Raw genomic sequence first — 27,499 nt, forward strand, 5'->3', positions numbered from 1 at the left:
GGGGGAGGATAATTATCTTTATAATTATGCAGCTGAGTTTTATGTAGTCTAAGTGTGCGTGGGCGTGTGTGTGTCGCGAGGGCATGACGCAGACACAAGTGGGGCACGGCACATGCAGAGACGTCGAGGGGGCTGGGTGTGTGTGAAACATATGGCCTTGGTGAGTGGACCAGATGAATTATAATCCCCTTTGGCTGACACACACACACACACACACACACACAAAACCCCTGCAGGTATTAGTGGATTACTGCTATAATTTTGTTGTTCTATTTTGCTTCAGGCTCCTTTTGGTTTGTAATTTCCATTACAACACAGACTAACTAACAATCTTTAATCCCAGTAGGGCTGGTTTTAACTGGGTCTCTCTGCTTGAGTTCTACATGTGGCTTAACAACTCCCGGTGGGTATGGTACAATTATGGACACACTGTATTCCAATGACGTCTCCACAAGGAATCGGATGCCTGGCAGCCGGTCACAAAATACAACCCAATTATTTTGGATAAATGTGGTCAGAGGGATCTATATTTCCTACTTGCTATTTCTCTCCTTCTAATGTCTATCTCTCTGCACATGAATCCATGCATGTATTTCTTTATCTCAATAATATCCAGCTCTTCTCTCTCCCGTATCATTCCCATCTCTATAGCTAAGTCATTTTGGCCTGTCTTCTCCCAAGTAATTAGTCAACTGTGTTGAGCAGATTCAGTGAATCTGCTTCAGTGAACTGCCTGGTGTGAAGGAAGCTTCACAAAGGAACTAGGGTGAGTTCACTTGCACCCTGGCAGGCCAATTAGAAGCCATCTGTAACAAGAAGCTTCTTCAGAGGGATCATGTCTTCCTTACTCCAAACTCTGTCGGCCATTTCCAACGATTTAGGGAACAGCATTGAAGGTACCACTCTGTGTTGAGTTAATAGGGCGCCTCTGAATAATTCAACGAGAATGGATCGTTTATTTGTGTTTAACTTTTATTAAAATGGATATAAAGTGTTCAGTGTGTCTTTCTTGCCTTTGTAGAAGCAAGCCACTGCTGGAATATTTCAATACAAAGACACAGAACAGAACCCACATGCAGCCTGAGTCAGGTTAGCAATATAACTTACAGGATTATTGTGCCGATATTCAAAGATAGAAAATAGATTTTGCAATAAAAATGCAATTACAAAATATTTAACTTTTAAAGGGATACTGTGAGATCTCATGTGGCGTTAACTTTCTTATCCAGATGCAGACAAGTTTATTTTATTCCAAATTCATCATTGTGCATCTATAAGGGAATCACACCGCCTATGATTCCAACACCTGCTTCTGGCTGGGTAGTCTATGTTAAGGGTAAACTGTCATCGGTGCATTACAGTCAGCCTTATAATCACAGCACGGCCAAAACATAGTCGATAATTATCTGTGATTGTAGACAAATATAATGTTTTGTTACTGGCACTTGTTTTGATAAGCGACTCTTCAGAAAACCTTGGAAGTGTTTAGACAGCAATTCAAAGTGTATATTCCCAACTGGAGCTAGTATACTCTACAAGTATACTAACTCTACAAGTCAATGGAAGTGGCTAAGGGAGAGCAAATGCTAACCCAGCAATTGCCCTTCTGAACAATGGTGAATTTGGTACTAAACACCACGTCTGAATCTGGTTGAAACAGGAAAACGCCTGTTTACAGATACCTCAGCATATCCCTTTAAGATAGCAAGAATTTATAGTAGTTAATAACGCACCAATTTTTATACATAAAAAGTAAACGCATATAAATGTAATCTATCAATCAAAATCTATGAAGAAGCACAAATATAATGAGGCAATTAGAATTCAGATCTAATTAATAAGTGCCTTTGATTAGCTGAATTTTATTTAGTTAACACAAGCAAATAAAATAAATGTTGCTTTCTAACCTACAAAGATGTCTATCCTCATAACTGTGGCTTGGCTTCCAAACTCTAAATGCACAAAAAACTTGAAAGAATATGAATAAAAAACACACATACAAATATAAAAGAAAAACGTTGTGACAGGAGAAATGCATGAGAAGTATAATTTGGAAATCCTTTAAATAACATTTCCTGAATATGATGCATATTTACATTGCAGAATGTTGGATGTTTCTATAGGATTTCGAGACACAATGCTTCAAATACAGCAATTGCATTGCTAACCTAATGGTTGCTATTTAATCCCTGGACACTGCATTGCCCTTTAAAGAGAGGAACACAACCAGTTACAGAAGCAGTCTCCGTCATTCTGCAGAGATGCAATACACTTGGTCTCGGGGATAGCGGGGAGGAGAATCTGTGAACACTGTACCGGCTACAGTGTGCTGTCGGGTTTGGTCTTGTAGATATGCACCACTTGAATAAATGAATTGTCTTAAGTCAAAAAAACCTTGAGGCAATTGATTGACTTCCCCCTGAACTTCAACCGCCTGCCAGTTTGATCACCGGCCGACTCTCTCTTTGTCTCCGTAATGGCCGCCGTCCCTGTTTCCTATGTAGTTTCCCCTCTTAGGCGTCGCAGGGCTTCTGGCCGGGGTACTGGGCCCTGTAGCGGGACTCCATCTCCTCCAGCCAGGCCATGTTCCACTCCCACGCCGGGACTGGCGCCCGCTCGGCTGTCCCGTCACCCTCGCTGTAAAAAGGCGGGAAAAGGCCGCTTAACGGAGAGGCCGGCGGGGAGAAGTCTGAGGAAGGAAGAAAACACAAGAAGCAGTTTGGTTTAGTAAGATACCACCACCTTTTGGGATCAAAACGGTGTATTTATATTTTATTATATACTTAGTTTTAGAAGAAAAGCCGCCCAAAAATCAATTTGTTTTAGATTTAATTTATAATTCATCATTTAATTCGGGTCACCCACTTGCAGTTCTCCATTGGGTTTATGAATTCTCCAACGCTCCTACTATGAATCCTTCCCCGAATCCTTGTGCAATATTAACGAGTATCTCACTACGAACCCTACATCGGCTCAACAACCTGCTCTGTGTCTCCACACAGTGACAATGGGTATATTTAACACGATAAAACAACTCCCCTAGATCTAACATCGGCACCTGTCTCCATTGAGGATAAATCAAGGCGGAAGACAAAGAAACAGAAGATAAATTCAGAGCGATATCATGGAAAAACAACCGCACTAGGACAGAGAGAACAGGAACTCTGGCTGAATGAGGCAGCACATACAAACCACTGGTTCCCAACCTTCGGCTTGAGGTGCACCACTGAACTTTCCTCCAGACCTTTCCCCGACCGCCTCAATGCCACGGGTAAAAATAATAGATGAATACCCATGCAGAGGCTGAGCAAAGAGTGCCTGTGCAACTTTACACACAATTAGTTCCGCAAGAAGGCCAAGGCCAGTGGGACACAGTGGAAAGGAGAAGTCAGCAGCTCTACTCCATGCTCCCAGTGTGTTAATTGAGCAAACTCGCATTAAGAGAAAACGTCAATGGAAACCCAATGATGGAATGCATAAAGACACACTATTTTCTAAATAATAACAAGCCGTTCTACTCTATTTATGGACAACATTCATAATATATTTATGAACAATACACTGAAGAGAACAAAACAGCCTTGGTTTGTGTTACAGAGGGCTGGGAGAGTGACTGTGGGATGGAAGTGTTTGGGTCCTGGGGATGAGAGATGTTTGGCGGGGATGGGGGTGGGGGGTTGACGGATAAGGGGACAGAGGGGAAAGAGTGACTTGTCTGGCCATTCAATTTGCTGAGCGGTTCTAAGTGATTGCCTGGTGCCACCTTGTATATTGCGCAGACTGATTTCCCAGGCCCCTCAGACCCAACTCGGACTACTAGGAAGGCTCCCATCTGTGGAATCAATCCCACACACACGCACACACGCACAAGCACACACACATTCTGGCATCCTTCTGATCAGCACAGGGACTTGGTTTGTGCATTGTCTTTAAATCTGATGAATCGCTAATATGTTTGAATAAATGCAAAGACACATGCATACATTTGCACAAACAACGCTGACACACACTCCTGAATACCCAAGGTACCGAATATGCAGCAAGGCAAGCCCATAAACACATTTTGTACAAGATTGAAATTCATTAATGTTTAACAAGGTGTGATAGACTGGTAAAGGTAGAATATTCCTATGAGAGCCACAAAATTGAATGACAGTGCAAATACCGGAGTCGGGGCTTGAGAAGCTCAGGCTTTCTGAGGACGTTATTAGATAAATACAGATTGACACCACCCTCTAGTGGAGGGATTGAATCAATGCATTTAGTAGACAAACTCAATACTGTGAAAAAAAACTCCAAGCTATGCATTTCGCTTCCCTAAGGTCTCAAAGATAGCACTATTTCTACTACTTGAATTAAGCATTGACCATAATTACAATATATAGAATGTTCTGTTTACAGTAACAATCAGCGGAATTATAGACTGTAGCACTTCCGACTTATTTAGTGAATTCCTCACAAAAAATTGTGCAAGATGAAATCCTTTCATCGTTTGGTAAGCTCCAAAGTTACCAAAACACCATCACCTACATCACCACACCCTCCTCCTCCTCCACCACCACCACCACCACCACCACCACCACCACCACACCTTCCTCCACCACCACCACCACCACCACCACCACCACCACACCCTCCTCCACCATCACCACCACCACCACCACCACCACACCCTCCTCCTCCACCACCACCACACCCTCCTCCTCCACCACCACCACCACCACCACCACCACACCCTCCTCCACCACCACCACCACCACCACCACCACCACACCCTCCTCCACCACCACCACCACCACCACCACCACACCCTCCTCCACCACCACCACCACCACACCCTCCTCCACCACCACCACCACCACCACCACCACACCCTCCTCCACCACCACCACCACCACCACCACCACCACACCCTCCTCCACCACCACCACACCCTCCTCCACCACCACCACACCCTCCTCCACCACCACCACCACCACCACCACCACCACACCCTCCTCCACCACCACCACCACCACCACCACCACCACCACCACCACCACCACCACCACCACACCCTCCTCCACCATCACCACCACCACCACCACCACCACACCCTCCTCCTCCACCACCACCACACCCTCCTCCTCCACCACCACCACCACCACCACCACCACACCCTCCTCCACCACCACCACCACCACCACCACCACCACACCCTCCTCCACCACCACCACCACCACCACCACCACACCCTCCTCCACCACCACCACCACCACACCCTCCTCCACCACCACCACCACCACCACCACCACACCCTCCTCCACCACCACCACCACCACCACCACCACCACACCCTCCTCCACCACCACCACACCCTCCTCCACCACCACCACACCCTCCTCCACCACCACCACCACCACCACCACCACCACACCCTCCTCCACCACCACCACACCCTCCTCCACCACCACCACACCCTCCTCCACCACCACCACCACCACCACCACCACCACACCCTCCTCCACCACCACCACCACCACCACCACCACCACCACCACCACACCCTCCTCCACCACCACCACCACCACACCCTCCTCCACCACCACCACACCCTCCTCCACCACCACCACCACCACACCCTCCTCCACCACCACCACACCCTCCTCCACCACCACCCCATCTTACCCGACATGGACGCCCCGCTGACCGACGCGCCGCTTGCCAGTGTCATGAAGTGGGCGAAGTTCCCGTCGCTGATGGAGGAGCCGTCCACCGAGCTGACCACGCTGGTGCGGGCGCTGCCGCTGCCCTCCGTCAGAGACCCCCAGGTGCTCCACACGGACCCCCCGTCCGTCTCGCTGTAGCAGGACGAGGGCGAGCTCCAGAGGCGCGCTCGCCGCCAAATGTTGGGGCCGGGCACGGCCGTCGTCGTGGTCGTGGTTGTTGTCGGGTGGTCGTCATGGTGATGGTGGAGGTTGTGGAGGTGCTGGAGGCTCTGGAGGTGCTGGTGGTCTATGCCCCCCTGGGGTTCGGCCAGCAGGGGCCCGCGGACGTAGCCCAGGTCCGGGGAGAAGGAACCGTGGGGGCCCGTAGTGGGGGGCTGTTCTGATTGGCCACTGTCGGGTGAGAGAGTGAGGAAGAAAGAGAGAGAGAGAATGAGAGAGAGAGAGAGAAAGAGTGAGAGTGTATGACAGCATGTCTTTGTGTGTGTGTGTGTGTGTGTAGTTTTGTGTAGTTGAGAGATCTTTTAGAATCCATGACTACAAGTCTACATCGACAACTACAAATACAAAATACCCAGAATGTCTGCACTAGGACACTGTATCCGAAACCTCATCAGAAACCATTATTTGGGTAAATCACAAAAAAAAAAGACCCCCTTTATTTCCTTTAACCCAAATTTGTGATTGATCCAAATAAAGGTTCCACAAAGAGCCCCCCTGATCTCTCTTCCGCTCTGCTGTATGTGTGAACCATCACCGATGTTTCTCTGGACTGTGGCTGAGCTCCAGGTATGCGGTGGCTTCCTGTGATGTCATGGCGCTTTTGTCCAGCGATGGGCAGTAGGACACGGTGGACTGGCGGCTGTACGAGGCTCCGTCCGCCTCAGGGTCGGGCTCGGGGTCGTGGAGCGTCTGGAGGGAACCCATGTCTCCAGTGACCCTGGTGGAGCGGCTGGAGCTGGGGGGGGAGATGACAGAGAGAAGGAGACGCCATTTTGAAATGTGTTTAGTAACGTTGAAATGGGAAGGTTTTGATGGAAATAATTATCTCTTCATGGCAGTGGTCGGGCGGAAAGAAGAACACAGTCGAGTTAACTTGAAAGTTTAATGTTTTCATCATCGTCGTTTGAATAAATAACACAAAAAAAGTTTCAAACTGTATTTTTACATCCCATCCCGTATACAGTACATGTCAGGGACGGCTGGTATCAATGGGCTAGTGGGGCTAAGCCCTCCCTATATTTTAAAATGAACATGAGAACATTATTAAATTAATGAAAATATTAAAATATAATAATTACTAAAACTTAGAATTGGTTGATTTTGGTGCAACGGAGAAGCAACGGCACCAAATAATCACAAAAACGCAGGAGATACATATAGATATGTTGTGTGGGCTTAGAAAAGTCAGCCCAGACAGTTTGTCTGGGCTGACTTTTCTAAGCCCACGTTTAAGAAAATCAGCATCCAATCGGTGTCGTCCAATCGTGATTGACAGGTGTTATGACATACCCCCTTGATTTAGAGACCATTTGGGCTAAATTAATACAGCCCAGACCAACAGTGACAGTGACTCTCACTGGTGACGGACACTGTCAGAGGCGGGAGAAAAAAGTGAAAAAAAAACCTGACCACAATGGCGAGCGCTAATCTACCTAACGAAGTGGACTACCTACTGACTCATCCGTTTTCGTTGATGTCTTTAGAAGAAAAAAAGAAATAAAGAGACTGGGGGCATATCGGCCAAACGATGTTCAGATGAAACAAAAGGACACGCGACAAAATCGTTCATTTTGCACCTCTTGGTTCGAAAGGAAAGACTGGCTAACGGCTAGCTTAGCTAGGAGCGCTCTCTTCCGTTTCCCTTGCGTGCTGTTCGGAGGAGACACAGCTTGGACCCAACAAGGGGTTGTGGATTTAAAACATGTGTCCTGTAAAACAAAGAAACATGAATGCAGTGCAACTCACATTGGAAACTGTGTGATGCTTTCAATGTTGGGCAAAGTAAATATTTGCCCAACATCAGCTGGATGACGGACACCGCATCTCCGTACAGAGACAACGAGCAGGTAAAGATAAACACATTCACGATCTTCAGTGCACTTTTTCGGAGACATTGAAATTAACACAAATAGCAATGACAACCCCTATGACATTGGCAGAGTCAGAGAGGTGCTTCAGTACACTGAAGAGGATCAAAACATTTCTCCGAAGTGCCACGGGACGAGATGGGCTTAACGCCCTAGCGATGCTGTCTATTGAGGGGGAGCTCATCCAAAAATCACCGGACGTCAATGGCATGGTGATTAACCTGTTTGCGACTCAGAAAGGCCGTCGATGTGAGCTTAGGCCCAAGGAGGTAGGTAGGAGGTAGGCCCAAGCTGCCCTGATATTGATTTTATTCGGGACATGATGCTTGCTTCATAATGTTTGTGATATAAACAGTGCAGTTGGCAGTCGTTACAGTGCGAACACGTTTTGTGTGTGTGTGTAAGGGTGTGTGTGTGTGTGTGTGAGAGAAACTTTTGCCATCAGAACATGTTTGTAGCCTACTTATCTAATTGTTTATAGAGCATTATTAATTGCTGTAACTTGGTGCTGTATCTCTGGACTGTACCTCGGATGTGATTTTGGAAAATCATTTAGTTTCTCCATTGCCTGCTGTCTCCCTGCATCCTATTTGTTGTGATTCGAGCCCTGATATTGAATTTATTCGGGACATGATGCTTGCTTCATGTTTGTGATAAAAACAGTGCAGTTGGCAGTCGTTACAGTGCGAACACGTCTAATGTAGTCTCTCTCTCTCTCTCTGTGCCCCACCCCCCCTTCCTGTGAGGATGGACACTGGGTTACAGCGGCCCTCACAACCCCACACCACCACCCCACCCCTTTCAAGTGTATATTGTATATAGTTCTCTGCAAACCTATGGTGGCATCATGCCTTCAGTGTGGCTTAAACAACCACACATAAAAGGTTGCACATATTATACTGATATTTTATCGTATTTGTCTAAATGCATACTTGACTGTAGATAGATTTGTGAGTGAAGTTACCAACACAATAGATTTGCTGTAACTCACCCATTTTAGAATCACATCCTCTCTTGTGTATAATTCCCAATTATTATTGATGTATTTGCACTTTTAATCTTGCTGAATTCTACAAGGCAGATAAATTAAGTTTTAACTTAGTTCCCCGGCTCCATTCGTCATTGTAAGGAAATGTTCTCTTTTGTCTTTATTATTTTGTCAGAATGCACCAGAATGCTTCGTTTGTATGTGAAAATGGGAAGGATGCCCCCAGTCCCCCTACAGGGGGTTTGGCTTACAAACTTTTAGCCCCCTCTAAAATAAAGTTCACCAGCCGCCACTGGTACATGTATCTCAACTTGCTAACCCCAGCTCCCCTCTTTAATTGGGAACCAGTTTGTCTCATAGTTTGTAATGAGAAACTACAACTTCCGCCTTCACCCATCTATGAATTAAATAACTTATTCCTTGGAAAACTGGTATTTACATGTTTTCTTGTTTTCATATTTGATCTTTTAACACTATGATGCAATTAAAACATTTGTTTAATCCCCACTTGTTCTGCTCCCTGGACTTTTATTGTCTTTATTTCTCTCTCACCGTTCATCTCTAATGGTGTGGAACACTTGAGAGGTGCACGAGCCTAAGAGGAAGGAGCCGTAATCCTCTTCACAAAATAAAAGCCCCCTGACAGGATGTGTGTAATGCAGGAAGGTGTTGTTTTAATGACGGCCCTTCCTTGAAACGTTGACTCTTGACCCGTGTCATTAGTGAAAACTCCAAGGCCTTGACCGCATTGACAATAGACACAATGAACGGTCATAACGCCATAGCCCATCTTAATACCATAATATATGTAATATAAATATATCTCTTCATTAATCTCTACTATAGTCATAGTATCTACTGGCGCCTTGAAATGTATCAAGATGAATATAGCGAAGGACAAAATATAAATTCAACAAAGGAAGACTAAAATGTTCAATCCCAATTTTCTATGATTTCTTGTTTCAAATCAGACTAATTCAAACAACAATATCCCCATCGAGTAATGGTTGACACACACAACGGGGATCCCATAACCAACCCCACCAATCCAACAAGCAGCCATAACGCCCCATCTACCCAACCTGTACACTCTACTATACACAGTCTAGATCCTCCATAGGCAGCCTCGGTCTGCCCTCTGTGTGCCCCGCGGTGCCTCACCCTTCGTCCGAGCTGAGGCTGTGTGTGTCCTCCGTTGGTGGGGGTACGGGGGGAGGGGGCAGCATGTCCACCAGGTGGAGGGAGGCCGAGTAGTGGAGCAGCCGGGGGGAGCCCATTAGCTGTACACCCTCTGGGTACACGCCTCCGTACAGAACAGAGAGGAAACAACGGTAAAACACAATGGCATTACAATCGACATTCATTTTGTCATTATGTTTTTTCAACAGGTGATCTTTATTTTATTTAGGTATAAAGATGGGACATTTGCCATACATTGTAGATTTCAGCTGGGAGTCAAACACCCTAACCACCAGACCCAGGCCTGCATTAACCTCCCGTTGGGCCCTGGGGCTGAGAGGTTTCGTAGGCCCCCTGAGAGGGGATCTTACAATGAAGATGTGTCAATTATTTTCCGAGATTTTGCCGTTGTCGACGGGGGCGGGGGGGGGGTTGGACGAGAAGTCCTGACGGGGGGGTGAGGCGACTGGCTGTGGTGTCAAGTGGCCACTGGGCCCAGCTACCACTAGTGGCCCCCTTTTTCTTGGCTCATGATAGGCCTCTGATATTTGTGAGCCCCAAACAAAAACAATAAAAAAAACTTTTTATTTTTTATTTACTGCAGCTCATGATAGGCCCTCTCTCTCTCTCTCTCTCTCTCTCTCTCTCTCTCTCTCTCTCTCTCTCTCTCTCTCTCTCTCTCTCTCTCTCTCTCTCTCTCTCTCTCTCTCTCTCTCTCTGTCTGATATTGTGGGGCCATAATCCCAATTATTGTCTCTTATCTCTGACCCGTGCATATGGCTGACGAGCTCAGAGAGAGAGGGTTTTGGGTGGGTTATGGTTCATGTTCCAGGGTACCTGGTCGTCGGGTGGGCAGCTGTCCGGGTCTCTGGCTCTGGTGGGTAGTGTTCAACAGGGGAACGCTCTTGACTGCATGCAGCTCTGGAGGGGGGGGGGGGGGGGGGGGGGGGGGGGGAGTAGAGGATGAGAGTTAAGGGATGATGGATAAAGCACGCACTACTGACTCCACATCATGCGGAGAACCTTCTGAGGGAGGGCTGTGCGATGTCACCAATTCAAATGAAATGAAGATGGAGATCATAACTCAGACGTGTTCGTGGACACACATCATTTCAGCAGGATATTGCCAGACATGACGGGCCCAGAAGTTCTTTCTTTATGCTAGTATACAGATGGCAATGAAAGATAAATAAAATGCATTGAATCGCATAAGCACATCGAGACAGGGCAAAGGGCAGTGTGTCATCAAAAAAAAAGGTTCTTTCACTGTTAAAGACATGAATGCCTTTAAAAGTTTTCAGATCTTTTTTATTCTGGGGCGGGGCGGTAAACACTCCCTAATTCAGCCTCAATAAGCCAAAGACAGCTGTCCCATCAACACTTAATCAGCAGGATACCAGCCCAGGTAACCCCAGCAGCCAATCAGAGATGGTGCATGCCGTAGCATGTGTTTACCCAGGTAGGGAGGCCTCTACAATGCGGTTCTCTTTTAATGCTCTCTGTTGCGGTGACCTACTATAACAGGGGCTCACCCACCACCCCTGTCCGCCACCGCCCCCACCCCCACCTCCACCCCTCACCTTGCTTGCTCTGGCTCCTCTCCCAAGGCTCTCTCAGCACGCCCATCCTGGGCCGCGGAGGCACGGCCTGTTTCCACGGCAACGCAGGTGGGGCCGTCTTGGCAACCGGTCCGGCCGCAATGCAGATGGTCTCGCCTCCAGCGCCTCCGTGGACACCGTCACTGCCGTCATGGTGTTGCTGCCGCTCCGGAGGGCCGTGGTGCATTCTGGGACGGCGGGCGGGACTGTTGAAAGTCTTGAGGCCGCCGCCCGCCAGGTCCACGTAGAAGGTGCCGTAGACGCCGCAGCTGTCGGGCACGATGCGCACCGACGAGTCCAGGTAGCCCACGTCCTTCTTGCTCATGACCGGGAGACCTGGGAGGGGGGATAGGAAGGGTCAATATATAGGGTCAGGGGGCTTGACGATGACTCGGCAGGTTCTGGGTTCGAATCTCAATATTCACTATATTGTACAGCGATTTGGATAACAGCGCCTGGAGGAAATGTGTTCGAAATTATTATTAAACCTTTATTTATTCAGGGGAAGGCAATTGAAAGCAGGCTCTCTTTTTCAATGACGCCCTGATTACAACATATAAAAATAAAAACAACACTGCAATACATAAAGTAAATAAAACAATACAATGGTTGGCAGAAGAATAAGATACAAAATATGTATGAGTCTTGAGCATTGAGGAGGAAGAGGATCGATATAGTTTCATGCCGGGGTAAACTGCGTGCTTTGCAAAATGTCATCCAATTTCAAGTTGGGTCTGGCTGTACTCACTGGAGCCCCTGTTGAAGGCCTTCTCCTGGCCCCCCACCCACAGGCTCTTGTACACCTCGGGGTGACAGTGCATGGGTCTCCAGGCGCCCGACATCCATGGGGAATCGGGCGTCGCCATCCTGCAAAACAGTCATGTTAACAGGACTGGACGCAGTGGAAAAGCGTTGTGTGATCAGGCACCAAATGACATTGATTATACATATCTGAAGTGTGGTGTTTCTTCTTAGTGAAAGGAAATAGGTTGAATAGAATGCAAAAGAGATTAACATATTCTTCTTGTTTGGTTTATATTTCTTAGAAGAAGCATAGCTCGCATTAGCGGCAATGTAATCTGGATTATAGCAATCTATCATGTTACTTGGACCACTGACATTGTGTGTATGAACGGTCCAGACGGCTCCTTATAGGTTACCTGTGTTTAATGATGAGGTCTTCATTGGCTAGCCGGTGCAAACCTAGACAGATAGATAGATGCATAATAGTATCACAAAGATATATGGTGTTCAACTTCAGAATCAGCTGGAACTGTTGAATAATAATATATATTAATAATATTAATATACGATAACATGGAGTACGACGTGACAAATGATAATATAATCATATCAATTTTGAAAAACACTATAGTATAGATAATTATACAAAAAGAGGGGGGATCATTATAATAAATTTAAATATTTTATTTAGCAGTTGCTTTAATTCAATGCGACGGTTCATACACACATTCACACACCGACGGCGGAGTCAACCATGCAAGACGACAGCAGTAAAGGTCAGGTGTCTTGCTCAGGGACACCTCGACCCTCAGCTAGGAGGAGCCGGTAACGATCAACCTTCCAGTAACAAAGACTTGCTCAACCTCCTGAGCTAAGCCGACCCCATAAGAATGGTATCTTAGCGTAACATAAATACATGTAATAAATTACGAGGCCAAGGCATTGCCGGGCGTCTCCCACCTTTGCTCCTCTTGCGCCCTGACCCCAGGAAACCTGAGCTGGAGTGACGCCGGTAGAGGCAGAGGGCCGCCGTCATCAAGATGCACCACAAGAGGGCGCAAGCACTGCCGATCAGCAGGGGGTTCTTCAGGACCGCCAGGAGCTCGGAGGACGTGTCTCCGCTCCTGTCGTCCGACCGGGGGGCGATGTGCTTCTCACTGTCTGCAGACATGGAGAAGAAGGAGGGTGGGAGGGTTAAATGCTGGACAATGGTGGTGTTCCGCTACGGAGTATGACGAGATAAGGATTTAATTGAAAAGTCTGGACAGAATGAGGTGGAGAGTGTATATTTATTTAGTACTCTTTCTGCATTTTAGCGGACGACATTTAATGAAGTTCCTTCCGGCTGGGAACCGCTACAGTGCTCTACCCCCATATCTGTCTGTGTCGATCTACGACTGTGGTCCAATTCAACAGTGAGAAAAAGACCAAACGTCTCAAAGTTGCTACCCTTAAAGGCTATACTGCATGTGTAGAACCTTATCTCATACCTTGTCCGAATAGTTTAGAAATAGGTTTCTTCTTTAAAGTTGCAATTAGGTGGTACATATAGTATAAAGACTTTTGCCATATTGTAATAAAGTACTGTGAATATATCATATAAATATTGAAATGACACAATCGTATCAGAATAGGATACAATGCATATTTGTCTATCCAATGAGCTCCAATGGGCTAAACTCACAATTCCAGCTTCCCAGAGTCATATTGTACACCTATAGTTGATACTGCAACATTGTTCTGAGAATACACCAATGTTACCTATTATGGCAAAACTCATAGTACAGTAATTGCACTGATAAGTAAAACGAAAAGCACTACAGTGAGAAAATGTTTAGACTTTATTTCGGGGGATGTAATGATGAAAAAAGGTAACAAAGCAAATATTTATTTGCTACTTTAATACAGTAAAATGTTCCGCTGAACTGACATAAAAAGCTTTTCGTAGGCCAACAAAACTAAGAATATAAAACAGATCTACATGTAAATCAGTCTGTATCCCACCTCCGATCTTGATCAGGCCAGAGGACCATATCTACAACACAGCAGAGCTCACCTGAGGCCTCTTTTATGCTCTGACACATGATTGAAGCGTTTTGCCAGTTGAGTTTGAACAGGTGAGAAGTGAGTTAGACTTATTGGTAATTAGTCGTTGTGTTTTGAAGGCCAGTGTTTCCTGGTGAACCAAGTGTGCTAAATGATGAGATTTGTGCTTAGAGTTTTGCAAAAATGGGATTTAAAATTTCTATATGTGTGAAAACAGTGTAATTGTGCTTAGAGTTTAGCATTCTGGTATTCTTGTAGCTGATACATGAGCTTCAAGTTTTCAGAATTGCGTGCATGGTTCCATTTTTAGTGTGTATGCAATCGAGAAGAACTGTAAGTAGGGCTCTCTTCATGTAGCCGAGCGTGACGCCGCCCCTTTAAGCACCATCACAGTGACACTCTAGGGACACCAGCCAGCGCTCACCCATGTAAAAGCCAAGGGCCTTGCTGCGTGTTCCCACCCCCGCTCCGTTGACGGCGGACACCGTGACGGAGTAGCGCCTGTTGGGGGTGAGGGCGGAGATCTCCAGCCGGTGGTGCCCGCTGTCCACCGTCCAGTTCTGGTACTGCTCCTCCTGCTGCTCCATACACCAGACCTGGAGCCCAGGGAGAGAGAGGGGGAGGCGGGGAGATGAAGACCGCTCTGGGTTCTGTATGGTAATGTGGGGTCTGTCGACACACGCAACGATCTAGGGGACTTGGTTATGCGTAAATATTATCGCTTCTGGTCCATCAGCTGCAACCGTATTACAGTGACGCTAAATTGATACATTCTCTTATTATGAGTTTGAGTGTTGTATCGTGGCGACTTTGACATTTATTTAAATATGTTTATTCTAAAAGGGTTTTGATGGGGTTTTAGACATTTAAGCGGACCTTGTGAATTATTGAGTAAGCTGCCCATGGTTAATACAATTCAGAATGGAATATAAATGAAACATCATGATGAATACATTTACACTACAGTTATATTGCCCGTACCTAAAAGAGCTCAATGATTTCCATTTATTGCTTTGATCTAAAAATCGTAAAAGAGGTAAACTAAAAGACATTCATCCTGTTTTTCTGATATTCAAATCATCATGATATCAAACACCTCACTTGTATCTTAGTTAAACATCCAACCAGACCTCCGTGTTCTCATAGTAAACACAGCCACCATGATCCCTGCTTACACAAGAGAATGCTCTACATCCTTCAACCATTTTTTAACATTATATTTAGATTTAACAGCTGTTTACACACAAAAAACACAATGCAAGAGCGTTCCCGCCTGCTGAGACGGAGGAAACAATTCTCGGTTGCTCCTCAACCGCTTTCAGTTCAGGATTAGCCACGGTAGCGTAGCATTGGCCGTACCTGGTAGCCCTGTATCACACCGTTGTGGGCTTCGAGCCGGGGGGGCTCCCAGGTCAGGTGGACGGTGTGGTTCAGCTCGGGGTGCACAGCGATGGACACAGCCAACGGGGGCTCACTGGGAGCTTGGAGACATAGGAGACAAGTGTTTCTATTGGTACCTCCGTGAAACACATTCACACTCTCATTCACTGCAGGGGATGTACAGCCAAGCCCCGATAGGCTTGTCAGGGTTTAATGTAATTCCATTGTGGCGTGGATAATGTATGCTCTAATAAAAAGCAATGCTCATTGAGATTCAAAGCAACTGGCGAATGCCTCGCAGTCTGCAATATGGGTTGTATTTTATGTTATGACATAAATAAAAATAAAAATAAATAAGTCGACATTTAATTGAATTTGGTTCACTTGGATGAATCTATCACCATGGTACCAGGGGGTAGTACCCATGGTCATTTGTGTGTTTGTGTTATGTTTTGTTATTGAAACAGTTTCCAGCCCGGTCTGCACCGACACGGATATTTTTGAAAGCACTGTTTGTGCCCCTCAATAATCTACAGAAGAACATTAATTCAAATACAATTTTTTGTGTAAATTGAGGTCATGATGTTTTCCACCTTAGAAAGTGTTTTCCAAAAGTTTAATTTTGTGCCTTGCGAAAACATAGCAGTACACATGGGGACGGGGCATCAATTCACCCCTCGGACCTGTCTTTCTGTTTCCCTGTTGTTTGTGTCGGTTTAGGTTGATTAGTTAGGGTTAGGAAGGAATACATGCATAATAATTTCTACTTTTATTATCCAATATTTATGAATGAATGAATGAATGTATGAAGTTATATGAATGTAAATTTCAATTGTCAATTGTCTTTTTGTGTGGTGGATTTCAGCTGCCGAGGTAGAATGGGATAACAAAAGGTTATGTCGTGCCTTGTCTCCTTCGTATAACCACCTGAGAATGCTGCCATTGCCAGCATTACCAGGGGCTTCTTTCCCGCCGCCAAATTGTAAACAGTCAAAATGTGTCTCCCCTCACCGATCTCAGGCACCCTCAGGTGTCGTGTGTTGCTCTCCCGGCCGTACAGGTCTCCCCCGTAGGGGCGGACCTTGAACTCGTACTTGTAGCCTCTCTCCAGGGGGCCCACCTGGGTCTGGAAGCTGGGCAGGGTGACCCTCCTGGCGTCCCACTCTGAGCCTGCTGGCTGCAGGGCGCGGTAGAGCACCTCGAAGCCATCCAGGTAGTGCGGCTGGGCGGGCAGGGACTGGAGCTGCGGGGGGGGGGGGGGGGGGTGGAAGAGGAGGAAGACGCGTGATCCTGGTTGTGTTGGACGGTGATGCTGACGGATTGATTAACAGATGGGCAGTTACATAATTAAGAGTCCATAGCTTTCGCTTTTTGTGAAAATTAGGTATGATAGAAATATTATTATTAAGACAAATACTTGGTATGCAATTATTTTTATATTTTTAGGTCCGATTAAACAGGAGTAGATTTGGCTGGGTAAGATTAGTGTCTCTCCTACCTTCCACTGAACATGGGCCATTTTGGATCCAGGAGCCAAAATGGTGATGTTTTCCAGTTCCACCCGTAGAGCTGACAGCTCCTTGTGGAGGTCCCTCTGTTTGCCAGTGTCTGAAACAAATGGATAAATATAGGTTTTTATAATAAAACAATGGTATTGTAACTGCATATTTGAATGGTAATACAAGCATTCTTTCCAGTATTTCACAGTTCACCTTTATGACAACCATGAATTCTCAATATGTTTATATTTTAGATATAAATATTTTAGCATACTAATATTTCAGAATAGATTCCCGTACTAAAGCGGAGGAAGATTAATTTATTTTTCTCTTGAGTTTTAAATTGTGTTTTTGACACCAACACACCATACCGCATGATGCGATCATCCGCTTTAAAAAGCGGTGGACTCACCTTGGACAATGAGATGTGCGCTGGCGTTTGCCATGCCTCTGGCGTTCACAGCGGTGCACGTGTACCGTCCTGCATCCTGCAGTGTCACATAGTGGACCTGTAGACTCTGGTCTGGACTCACCAGATACCTGAGGAGGCCAACAGAGGAGGGCGTCTGTAAGACCATGTGGGGTGGGATCCTATATTGGGATTTATAGATTTATATAGAGCACCCGCTGACCTGCATAAAGTAGGAATTCCGAAATGAATAGAAAAGAAAAAAATACTGATAGTCTTAAAAAAATCTTTTTCAAACATATCAATGTTAATAGTAAATCACCAAACATGTTCATAAAAAAACCAAGCCATAGCATTATTATTGTCCATAGTACACTACATAACTGGTTCCCCATGTGAGGCGTCAGTCTTATTGATTCCTTGTCACAAAATCCAGAACAATTTAGCTCAAGGGAAGTTTAATCATCACTTTAAATGGAGAACCACTTTCCTCCAAACAACACAGAACCTGCATTGTCAACTTTGCATGGAAGTCTTCGGGCTGCGTGTGTCCCTGGTTCCTCCTACCTGCCGTTGGGCAGCGGGCCCTGCTCTCTGCTCCACTCCACCGCGGGCGCCGGGTCTCCGCGGGCCTGGCAGTAGAAGGTAGCGGACTCCCCCGGTCTCACTGTCACGTTCTCTGGCTTCTGCAGCAGCAGGGGCCTGGCTGGGAGGGGACGAGGGAGGGACTGAGTGTGTGCTAGGGCGTCTCTGCAGGCATGTGGGTTTGTGATAAGGACTGCGTGTTTGAGTGAGTGTCTGAAGTACGAAATCACAATGTTTTAAAGAGCCACTAAAATCCAACCGTGAGGACTGCAACGTAAAACACACAAGCTATCGCAGGTGCTGTCATTAAAGCATTTTGCAGGTTGATTTATTCATTTGTGGAAAGTATGTAGCAAATCTAATTAAAAAATTATGATATTTTTAAGGGGAATTAGTTATTCTAATCTGTAGACCGAAACCAAATGAAATGAAGATTGTCAATTTGCTCTCCCACAGGAACTAACTGCGGATGCCAACCTGAAGGTTGCTTTTAAAGTGGTTCCATGTTCTGTCTCCTCATATTGCATCAGGGATATTTGCATTCACCAAGGGACAATACTTACAATGCAAGAAGATACAGAACCGTTTCTCAGGCTATAAGGCAAATCTGTGTATTAAACTTTTTTAACATAATGTCAATATGTTTTACATCTAATACAATGTCTAAACGATTACCACAAGCTTTGCATTTGCTAATAACCATGTGCCATCTACATGTCACGTTCCATGTATATGTTAATACATATACACAGGAAGTATATACACAGGAAGGTTTTCCTACCCAGAATGGAGAGGTGAGCGGCCCGGCTCTCTCTGGTCCCCAAAGCGTTGGAGGCCACACACACATACATCCCAGAGTGCTTCTTCTCTGACGGGGAGATGGTGAGCGTTCCACTCCGCTCCTATGAACACAAGCACGCTGGGATTAATCATCATCATCATCATCATCATCATCATCATCATCATCATCATCGTCATCATTGTCATCATCATATTCGTCGTCATTATCCTCAATCATCATTGTCCTCATCATCATCATCATCATCATCATTGTCCTCCTCCTCATCATCATCATCATTTTCCTCATCATCATTAGCATCACATATATTACGTATGCCAAGTGTGTTACAGTGATACACAATGGATACATCACAATACAAATGAGAAGGTCAAAGCAAACAAAAGTAAGAGGGCTTAGCGGTTTCCTGAACCTTGTCGAGGTTCAGAGGGCTTTCAGAAACAGTGGATGAGGATCTGTACATACAGGTTGGAGTGATTAGGAATCAGGTTGGACTCGGACTAGGGGCGGGTTATCTTGCACCCCTAAGGACCTGGTAGTTAGGACTGCATTACCATCACCTAAAGTTGCATTGTGTCTGTGTGTGTGTGTGTGTCTGTCTGTGTGTCTGTGTGTGTGTGTGTGTGTGTGTGTGTGTGTGTGTGTGTGTGTGTGTGTGTGTGTGTGTGTGTGGGGGGGGGGGGGGGTCTTACTGTATATTTGGGGTCACTGGTGTTGATGGGGAGACCGTTCTTCCTCCAGGTGACGCTGGGCTCGGGGTGTCCCTCCGGGGGGACACAGTTGAGGACGGCCACCTCCCCCTCGTCCACCTCAACGTCCTCAGGCTGCACGACAAACTCCTGTCGCAGTACTGAAACACACCACCGGGGGGGGCTGAGTGGTCGCTGTGTTTTGATTTCTTTATTTAATTTTCTAAGTTACGAAAACTGCTCTGGAGAAACCAGCCAGAGTGAGCTGGATTTTGAAAGTGTCCGACCAAAGAAAATTCAACCCCTCTCCTCAGGCAAAGCCACTCCCCCAGCACAGAGGACTAGCTTGCTAGCTTCAGCAATTGGTCTGCCTATACCTTCTGGAAAAGTCCAAATGGCCAGCAGGTAGCCGGCTAGGAAGGTAGACAGAAAGGCAGTCCAACTACCATTTATTTGGGGCCAAATTAAATTAAATTAAATTTGATTTGATTTATTTATTGCTGACCCCCAGTTTGTAAATCCAAAAGCAAGGGCTTTCATCAATGAGTTATAGGCTCAATCATCATTAGTGACTTAACAGACATTTATTCACATAAATGAGAGATAACCCCTTTAAAGCAATTCAATAATGGAATATTTACTTTTATTACATTTCGTTTTATTCAGCTGGCACATGAAATGAAGTTAATTTAACTTCTTCTTCAGATAAATGTAACGTACGCGTTCTTCGTGTTAAGTTATTGATATATTCCTCTTCATCCCCCGTCTGCCTGCCCCGGCGCTAACCCATCTTATTATTCATTAAACACACATCTCTGTGTGCGGGCCCGCCATAATTGATAGTGAAATTGGAAACTGTTCTGAGTGTCCTGCTAGCTTGTTAGAAATATAAATTAGGTAAAAAAAGGAACATCAACCATTGAGTGTATTACCGCTGCGTATTACACGCACACATGGCTGGTTTTTGATTAAACCTCCTTTACGTTTTGCTCATTACTGGAAACAAAGTGATTCAGTGATCAGCCTTTAACCACCGTTCAAATGACTTCTCTTCTTACTTCCAATCCCAAAATGATTTGATTAACTCCTAATCCCGATACGCGGTATAACAGAGAAGCCAGACAACTAATGAATGAATACTAATAGTGTGACTATATAATGTCATTTAAATAAAAAAGCTAGTGTCTATTGTAACACTGTATCTCTGTTCATTTTAACCAGTGAATGGTGGTGGTCCTGCGAAAAACTGCTTCCTGTGGATTCTAATTAAGTGAGTACAACAGAAGAGGTCAGAGGTCAACTGCCACAAGTGTTTACCCCCCCCCCCCCCCACCAGACAAACATTGACATTGGCAGTCACAGCCCAGTCCTGTCCTAGCATGGACATGCCCGTCCCCAACCCCCACTTGTTATACCATATAAATCTTTGTGTGTGTGTGTGTGTGTGTGTGTGTGTGTGTGTGTGTGTGTGTGGCAGAGAGAGAGTGTATGTGTGTTTTTTGTGTCACAGAGTGTATGTGCGAGTGAGAGAGAGGGAGGAAGAGAGAGGGAGATTTTTAGCCCTGTGTTGAAGGCAAACCCACGACTGATCTGCAATCCCTTCCTTTGAGTATTTAGGGGCTCTTATCTTTGTAACCTAAAGTCTGTTGAACCGCATGGGGTCCCAAGATAGTCCAAGAGGCGAGCTTGTGGATGGGAGACAATATCAGTGGATTGGTGAACATTACTTTAGCCCTATTTTGATGGTTGTGTTTTGATGTTATGTGAAAGCATAACTGCAAGTTTAGCTTTTTTATTATTTAGGATTGTTCAATTTAGGTATAAGGTTGTAGATGGACCAATTTTTCATATTCATATCCTTTGTTAACTTTGCAAAATCATGCCCTTTGTGTGCACATGCATTCCGCTTAAACGTACAAATATGATGTATTGTGACTTGCACTTTGTGTGTGTGTGTGTGTGTGTGTGTGTGTGTGTGTGTGTGTGTGTGTGTGTGTGTGTGTGTGTGTGTGTGTGTGTGTGTGTGTGTGTGTGTGTGTCAGGAATGGAAATTAACACCCGCCACACGACATTTGCGGGTGGATTTGTATGGTGGCGGATGAATTGTGTCACTTCACCCGCCACTGTGTCGGGTAATACTTTCCAGTCAGGTCCGATCAAATTTGCATATTTAATACATTCGTCATACGGCGAATGTTCCGCAACCATTACTGTCAACATCCGGCCCCCTTCTTCTTCTACGCCTCTTCTGCGGAACTGCGACTGTCAACATCCGGGATAATATAGCGGTAACCATAGAGATAATATGCCGGTATCAACATTCGGTATAGTATGCTAGGCTAATTATTGACATATAAAAAAAAAATACTAGAGAAAGTAATGTTGCGTTTCCTCACCGAAGGAAAGAGAACAGCTGGGGAGAGTGTAGGCCAGGTACAGGTGGCGGATGATAGTACGGCTGTCATCCCCAAAAAGAAGCGTTGTTTTAATAAGAGATGGCGAACATTGGACAGTGGGCAACACCGTGACTGGCTGGTGTTTGACGGGACGAGCCAGACAATGTTCTGTGCTCTCTGTCGTAAACATGCTTCGGATGGCCACAGGTCCAATAGTTTTGTGAGTGGGACACAAAACCTAAAATTGGAAGCCGTGGAGGACCACGAGTCCTCAAAAAGTCACTTTCACGTTTTGAAAATTGCCAAGGGAAAATCAGCGCCCGAAACCACGACAGCGATGAGGACGCTCGTTGGCCTCAGAACAGCCCAGCTTGATAGAAGTTAGTTCGAAATGCACACGCAATTGCCAAAAAGGGAAGGCCATTTCAAGACTTCGAATGGCACTGCACGTAAGTTAATTTTTTATTTTCTATTAGGCCTAATGCAATAGTTTGTTGCTGTCGAAAAACTAGCATGTTGGGTAACCTTAGAGCTCTGCTCACTTGTTTGGCAAACAGCTGCTTTCTGTCAGTCTGGTCAAAACCGATGTCAAGTGTGTGTGCTAAGACGTAGGGCTGTCCCGAATACCATTTTACAGGCTTCGAATACTCGTTGGATATTCCGAGCGAGTATTCCAATACTCGTTCAAAAACAACATTAATAATTGAACAGTAAAAAAGTCGGAGTTCCTTACTTTGCTGTTGTTCCGTTCCAAATCAGCTGTCATCTGTGCCATCGTAGCCCTTACAGGAGCTTATCAATTCTTCCCGTAACGTGCATATAAATCCATACAAAGATCCAATGTTTAGTCGTTTGTGTCCATATTAAATCCATCATTGACCGGGTATTCCTTTGACAAAAGCCAGTCTGTGAATGCGCAATAGCAGGGCTGCATAGCGAACGTACACAAACAGATACGCTAACGAGTTCCTATATATATATATATATATATATATATATATAGTTTAATTTATTCTGACGTTTTTCAATGTGTCTTGCACTTATTAAGTCATTGTTTCTTGTTCTTGTTTCTTCATGGTCTGTTTTCAAATGTTTAATTTCGAATGCATAGGCAGAGTATGAGTCTTCCTATACCGAGAGGATACATCTGTTGCATTATAGGGGCAGATTTCATTATACATCTGGTTGAATTTTAGAAATTAAAAGGCCAGTGCACTGAAAAAACAAATGTTCCTATTGACTTATGATGGTGTAGCCATGCATGTTGTTTTATTGTTAATATGTCAATTTGTTTTTATTGAAAATACTTTGTATAGATGAATTATCCCCAAACTCGTCATCGTAACACCTTTGAAATGACTTAACATGGCAGATACCTGTGTATTGTTTATTATATGCGGTAAGAGTGTAACATTTTCAACTCAGTTCCATGGTAGCGCCTACTTACAGTAAAAATCACTTCTGATGGAAAAAATGATGTGTATGAAAAACACTTTTCTTATCTAGTGTTACTATTATATTGTTTAAAATGTACGCATATTAAAAAAATATATAGCGTATAAAAAGTGGCTGGTAAAAAAGATGAGTGGCTGGTAGATTTTTAAATCTACCTGCCACAGTGGCTGGTGGGCAAAAAGTTATTTTTTGCCATCTCTGGTGTGTGTGTGTGCGCACGCGTGTGTGTTCCATGTTCTAAGGGTTCTCCATGTAGTTAATGTACTACATGATGTTCACCTGTGGTGACGATGAATTCCCTCTCTGGAGGACAATCCAAATCTAACCTCATTTAAATCGTATCCACTGAACCACATCCCAGTAAAACCACTACCCTGCACCCAACATCCATCCTCTCACCTCCGATGTACAGCGAGGCGTTGCGGCTGGTCGCCATGCCGACGCTGTTCCTCGCCACGCAGGTGTACACGCCCTCGTGCGTCTGACCCCGCCTCCCGCCACCCACGCTCAGGAAGAACAGGCTGCCCTCCGACAGCACCATGGTCTGTGATTGGCCGTCCCTCCTGTTGGTCTCCAGGGGCTGGCCGTTGCGCAGCCACTGGATGGCGGGCTTGGGCGTGCCTTCGGCCCGGCAGGAGAGGGTGGCCGGGTAGCCCAGCCTGACCACCACGTCGGAGGGGTGGTGGAGGATGCGGGGGACCACCCCCCCTTCCTCCTCCTCCGCATGCACCCTCCAACCTGCAGGAAACGAGAGAAGAAGAAACAAATGAAGGTTGTACGAGGAACATGTATCTAGGGACAAGCCATCAGAACACTCACGCAGAATTCTCAAGACGCCATTGACGTTGAATTGAGACATGGACGGTTGGTTAAGAATGGGGGAAGCAGACGGAGAAGGTGGTTTATGTGTTTATGATATATACTACTCTACAATACACTAGTGTAGGCATTGGAAGAATAATATCCTTCATTTCAACTGATGGTCAGTATTCTATGTCTGCCAGAGCCTGTTCACAAGTAGGACTCAAGGCCCTGCTGTGCGCAACAGGATTGAGATGATAAAAGAAGGAAATTATTGTTGTTTTTGTTTTTGTTGTGTATGCCATTTGTTGGCCGCTTTTGGTCGCACGACAGCGTGAATGCATAGATTCTTAGCATGGGCGATCAGTGTGATATGAACCCCGCTGAGAGTGTTATTGCCATGTTCTGCCAGTTCCTCTCGACAGAAGCACATTGCTCTTGTTGACATACAGAACTTCATGGGAAGTAAACTCGAGATCAGACCCCAAAGTACTGGATCGATTATGAAGTACGACAACCAAAGTGCACAGTCACACACACACACACACATGTACGCGCACACGCATGCACGCGCAGGGCCACACCCGCTACCAACATCTCTGAGGGTCTTCTATAGACAAACAATGAGGTCTATTTACAGCCAACCTTGGAATGCCATTGTTTGAGTATCCCGTTGGTGATGACTACATTCAGGGGAAAGAGGGTGGGCTAGGGAGGAAGTGGATGAGGTGGGGATGGGGGGCAGTCGGACTGAACTCCCAGCTTCCTTTGCAGAGGAGAGGAAGTCTTGAGCTTCTGTTATGGTCAGGAACAAAGGCGACCTCCCTCAAAACTATTTAGAAACAAAAGGACCTTTGTCGAGTAAAGATATGGAAAAGTTGGAGTAGTGTTCTAAAATAATGGCCAATTATTTTCTTTGCTTAGAATTGCGTTGCTTAATTCAAATAAACTTCAAACATATGAAGGCTGATGTTTTTGTTGATTCAGTAGCTACATAGCTGAAAATCTTTGGGGAATTTTTTTTATGGGGGGAATTTTCTCGCGATCATGTTCATATAATGTATAGATACATACAGGCTCTTTAATTGTTGTTCTACACACACACAGGCAGGCATACACACAGATATGCATGCACACACACGCATACATGGAGGCACACATGCTGGCACTCACACAAACACACAAATATCCATACAAATAGAGGCTACTGAAGCCTTAATGACATCGTTTTAAGTTGTATGTTTATGCTATTTTCATAAGAACTTTAAAAAATTTTCCTATGAGACATTGCTATACAATGGGTGTGCATGCTTTAAGGACGTAAGTGAGCACTCCAATGAATACTGTCAAACTAGCTTTAATAAGCAAAACCCTTCACGGATCATAATCGTTATCATCATTAGAGATATTTTCTGGAGTGAAACAAGGGAGACATTTTCAGTTCATCACTTATAAGCCATGGAGCTCAGAGGATGTTTGACTAAAGATGGTTATTCCATCCATTAGCCCCACCAGAAGATGATTATGGCTTCTTGTTCTCTCATCTATTATTTATGACAATATTGGCTTTTCCGTCAGAGGTTGTTTTCTCTATGAGAGAGGGACAAAACAACTTGTGGAAGGCCTTATAATTGGTAGAGGATGTATGCATTGGAATGCACATAACACCGTTCAATAGGGTCAGACAAGAGTTCTGTTTATGTCTAAAATGTTGAAAAAAACGAAGTAAATGCAAACTGTAATGTAACTTTAGTAACAATACAGAAATAAATCGAATCAATCATTAATAATTTAACAAAACCATAACTAAAAGTTATGGTTCGTTCACTAACATGATTGAGAGTCAGAGTGAGGGTGAGGCTAATCGCTTTGAGAATAAAAAAAAAAGCACGTAGCCTACCTGCTATGTTACCAAGCACTCCAAAAAACGACGCAATAATAATAAAGTTAATTGTGGTCATCGTGCTTCTTTTAAAGTCTATACATCTAATGGTGGTCCAATGTTATGGTTGTTTATAGGTCCAGCATAGCGAGGAACAGATTTCCGAGGATGACATCCAAAGAGAAGTCAAAGTCAATAGTGAGCGCCAACGCCAATCATATTCCCACTCCCAGGGGCCAAGATCCGGTGCGGGACCTAAAGGCATACACATTTGTCTTTAGGCAAGATAGTCATTTGAATTTCGTTAGGCTAGAAAGCGATTGTGAAGATACTTTTTTTTTTTTGCTATTTAAGAAAGATGAGTCGATTTTTCACAAGGAAGGACTACATTTGAAAAGCATCCGTCACCACACCGATCCCATTCGCCCCTGATGTGTGATTTGTTTAAACCACTAGATGGCGCTGTAACAACACGGACACGAGTGAGACGCCAAACATGCATAATCAATTGGTCGGTCAATTTCTTTCAAGGCACTATATCTAGCTTTAGGTTTAAGTTTAAGTTTTAAATAATTATATACCAGATAAGCATATCAACTTTCCATAAAGAAAATAATATTGATATTCATACAATAATTCATAATGAGTAGGCTTAGTAAGCAAATCTTTCAACAGTTGTTTAATTGGCTGAACACAATATCATTTTTCTTATACATTTAAATAAGTTATACAATATATTAATAGTTGTTGGTTTTTTGGCTTATTATAATTTTTGGTCTATGAATGCACTGTAATGTATTTATTCATGTTCTGAGATTAATATTCAAGTGTGGTTCCCCAGTAACGTGGTGTCCAAGGTTGTAAAGGGGAGAATTCGGGAAGACAGGGTGTGTCATTTGCTGCCTCCAAACAATCAAAGGAAATATATACATTTCACTAAGCTAATGTGTTTACGATGTGTGCGTGGAAAGATGTGTCGGTATTTCACTAACACTATTCAAAGGAACGTGGTTTGATCACCTTCTGTCTTCTGTACTTCTAAATTACATCTACAACATTCTTTACTCAGAAGCACAAAATAATTAGTTTTTCTTCATGTTCCTTAGAATTTGAGACTCAAAGTTAGATGTATGATTTTCTTAAACCGACCAACCCTGATTGTCCAATAATTATAACATTGAAATCCCTAGTATTTTAATCCTCAAATTAAACAGATATATAATAAAAATAATAAAGTCCCTAGATGCTCAAACC

At 44.7% G+C, this 27,499-nt stretch overlaps 1 protein-coding gene across 1 annotated transcript; it reads right to left on the reverse strand.

Annotated features, from left to right (window-relative positions):
• Nucleotides 1-1,200: 1,200 nt before the first annotated feature.
• On the reverse strand, nucleotides 1,201-26,396 carry robo4 (roundabout, axon guidance receptor, homolog 4). The gene is made up of 19 exons (XM_079738891.1): nucleotides 26,264-26,396; nucleotides 23,962-24,300; nucleotides 19,715-19,872; nucleotides 19,005-19,125; nucleotides 18,206-18,344; nucleotides 17,642-17,769; nucleotides 17,229-17,338; nucleotides 16,742-16,973; nucleotides 15,710-15,831; nucleotides 14,775-14,946; nucleotides 13,265-13,465; nucleotides 12,721-12,763; nucleotides 12,309-12,427; nucleotides 11,543-11,896; nucleotides 10,800-10,883; nucleotides 9,945-10,086; nucleotides 6,463-6,663; nucleotides 5,668-6,098; nucleotides 1,201-2,689 (listed from the first exon to the last, which is right to left on the reverse strand). The coding sequence occupies exons 1-19, from the start codon at nucleotides 26,322-26,324 to the stop codon at nucleotides 2,514-2,516; spliced, it is 3,333 nt and encodes a 1,110-aa protein (XP_079595017.1). The 5' UTR covers nucleotides 26,325-26,396; the 3' UTR covers nucleotides 1,201-2,513.
• Nucleotides 26,397-27,499: the final 1,103 nt, after the last annotated feature.

The sequence above is a fragment of the Pollachius pollachius genome (genome assembly GCF_949987615.1).
Source record: "Pollachius pollachius genome assembly, chromosome: 6".
Classification (NCBI taxonomy): Eukaryota; Metazoa; Chordata; class Actinopteri; order Gadiformes; family Gadidae; genus Pollachius; species Pollachius pollachius.

Coding starts and splice junctions, on each gene's coding strand:
- robo4 (XM_079738891.1), bottom strand. CDS start 26,324: ATGACCACAATTAACTTTATTATTATTGCGTCGTTTTTTGGAGTGCTT. Junction 17,339..17,641: donor CGCACATCTCATTGTCCAAG/GTGAGTCCACCG, acceptor CATTTGTTTCAG/ACACTGGCAAACAGAGGGAC. Junction 6,664..9,944: donor AGCCTCAGCTCGGACGAAGG/GTGAGGCACCGC, acceptor CTCCCCCCCCAG/CTCCAGCCGCTCCACCAGGG.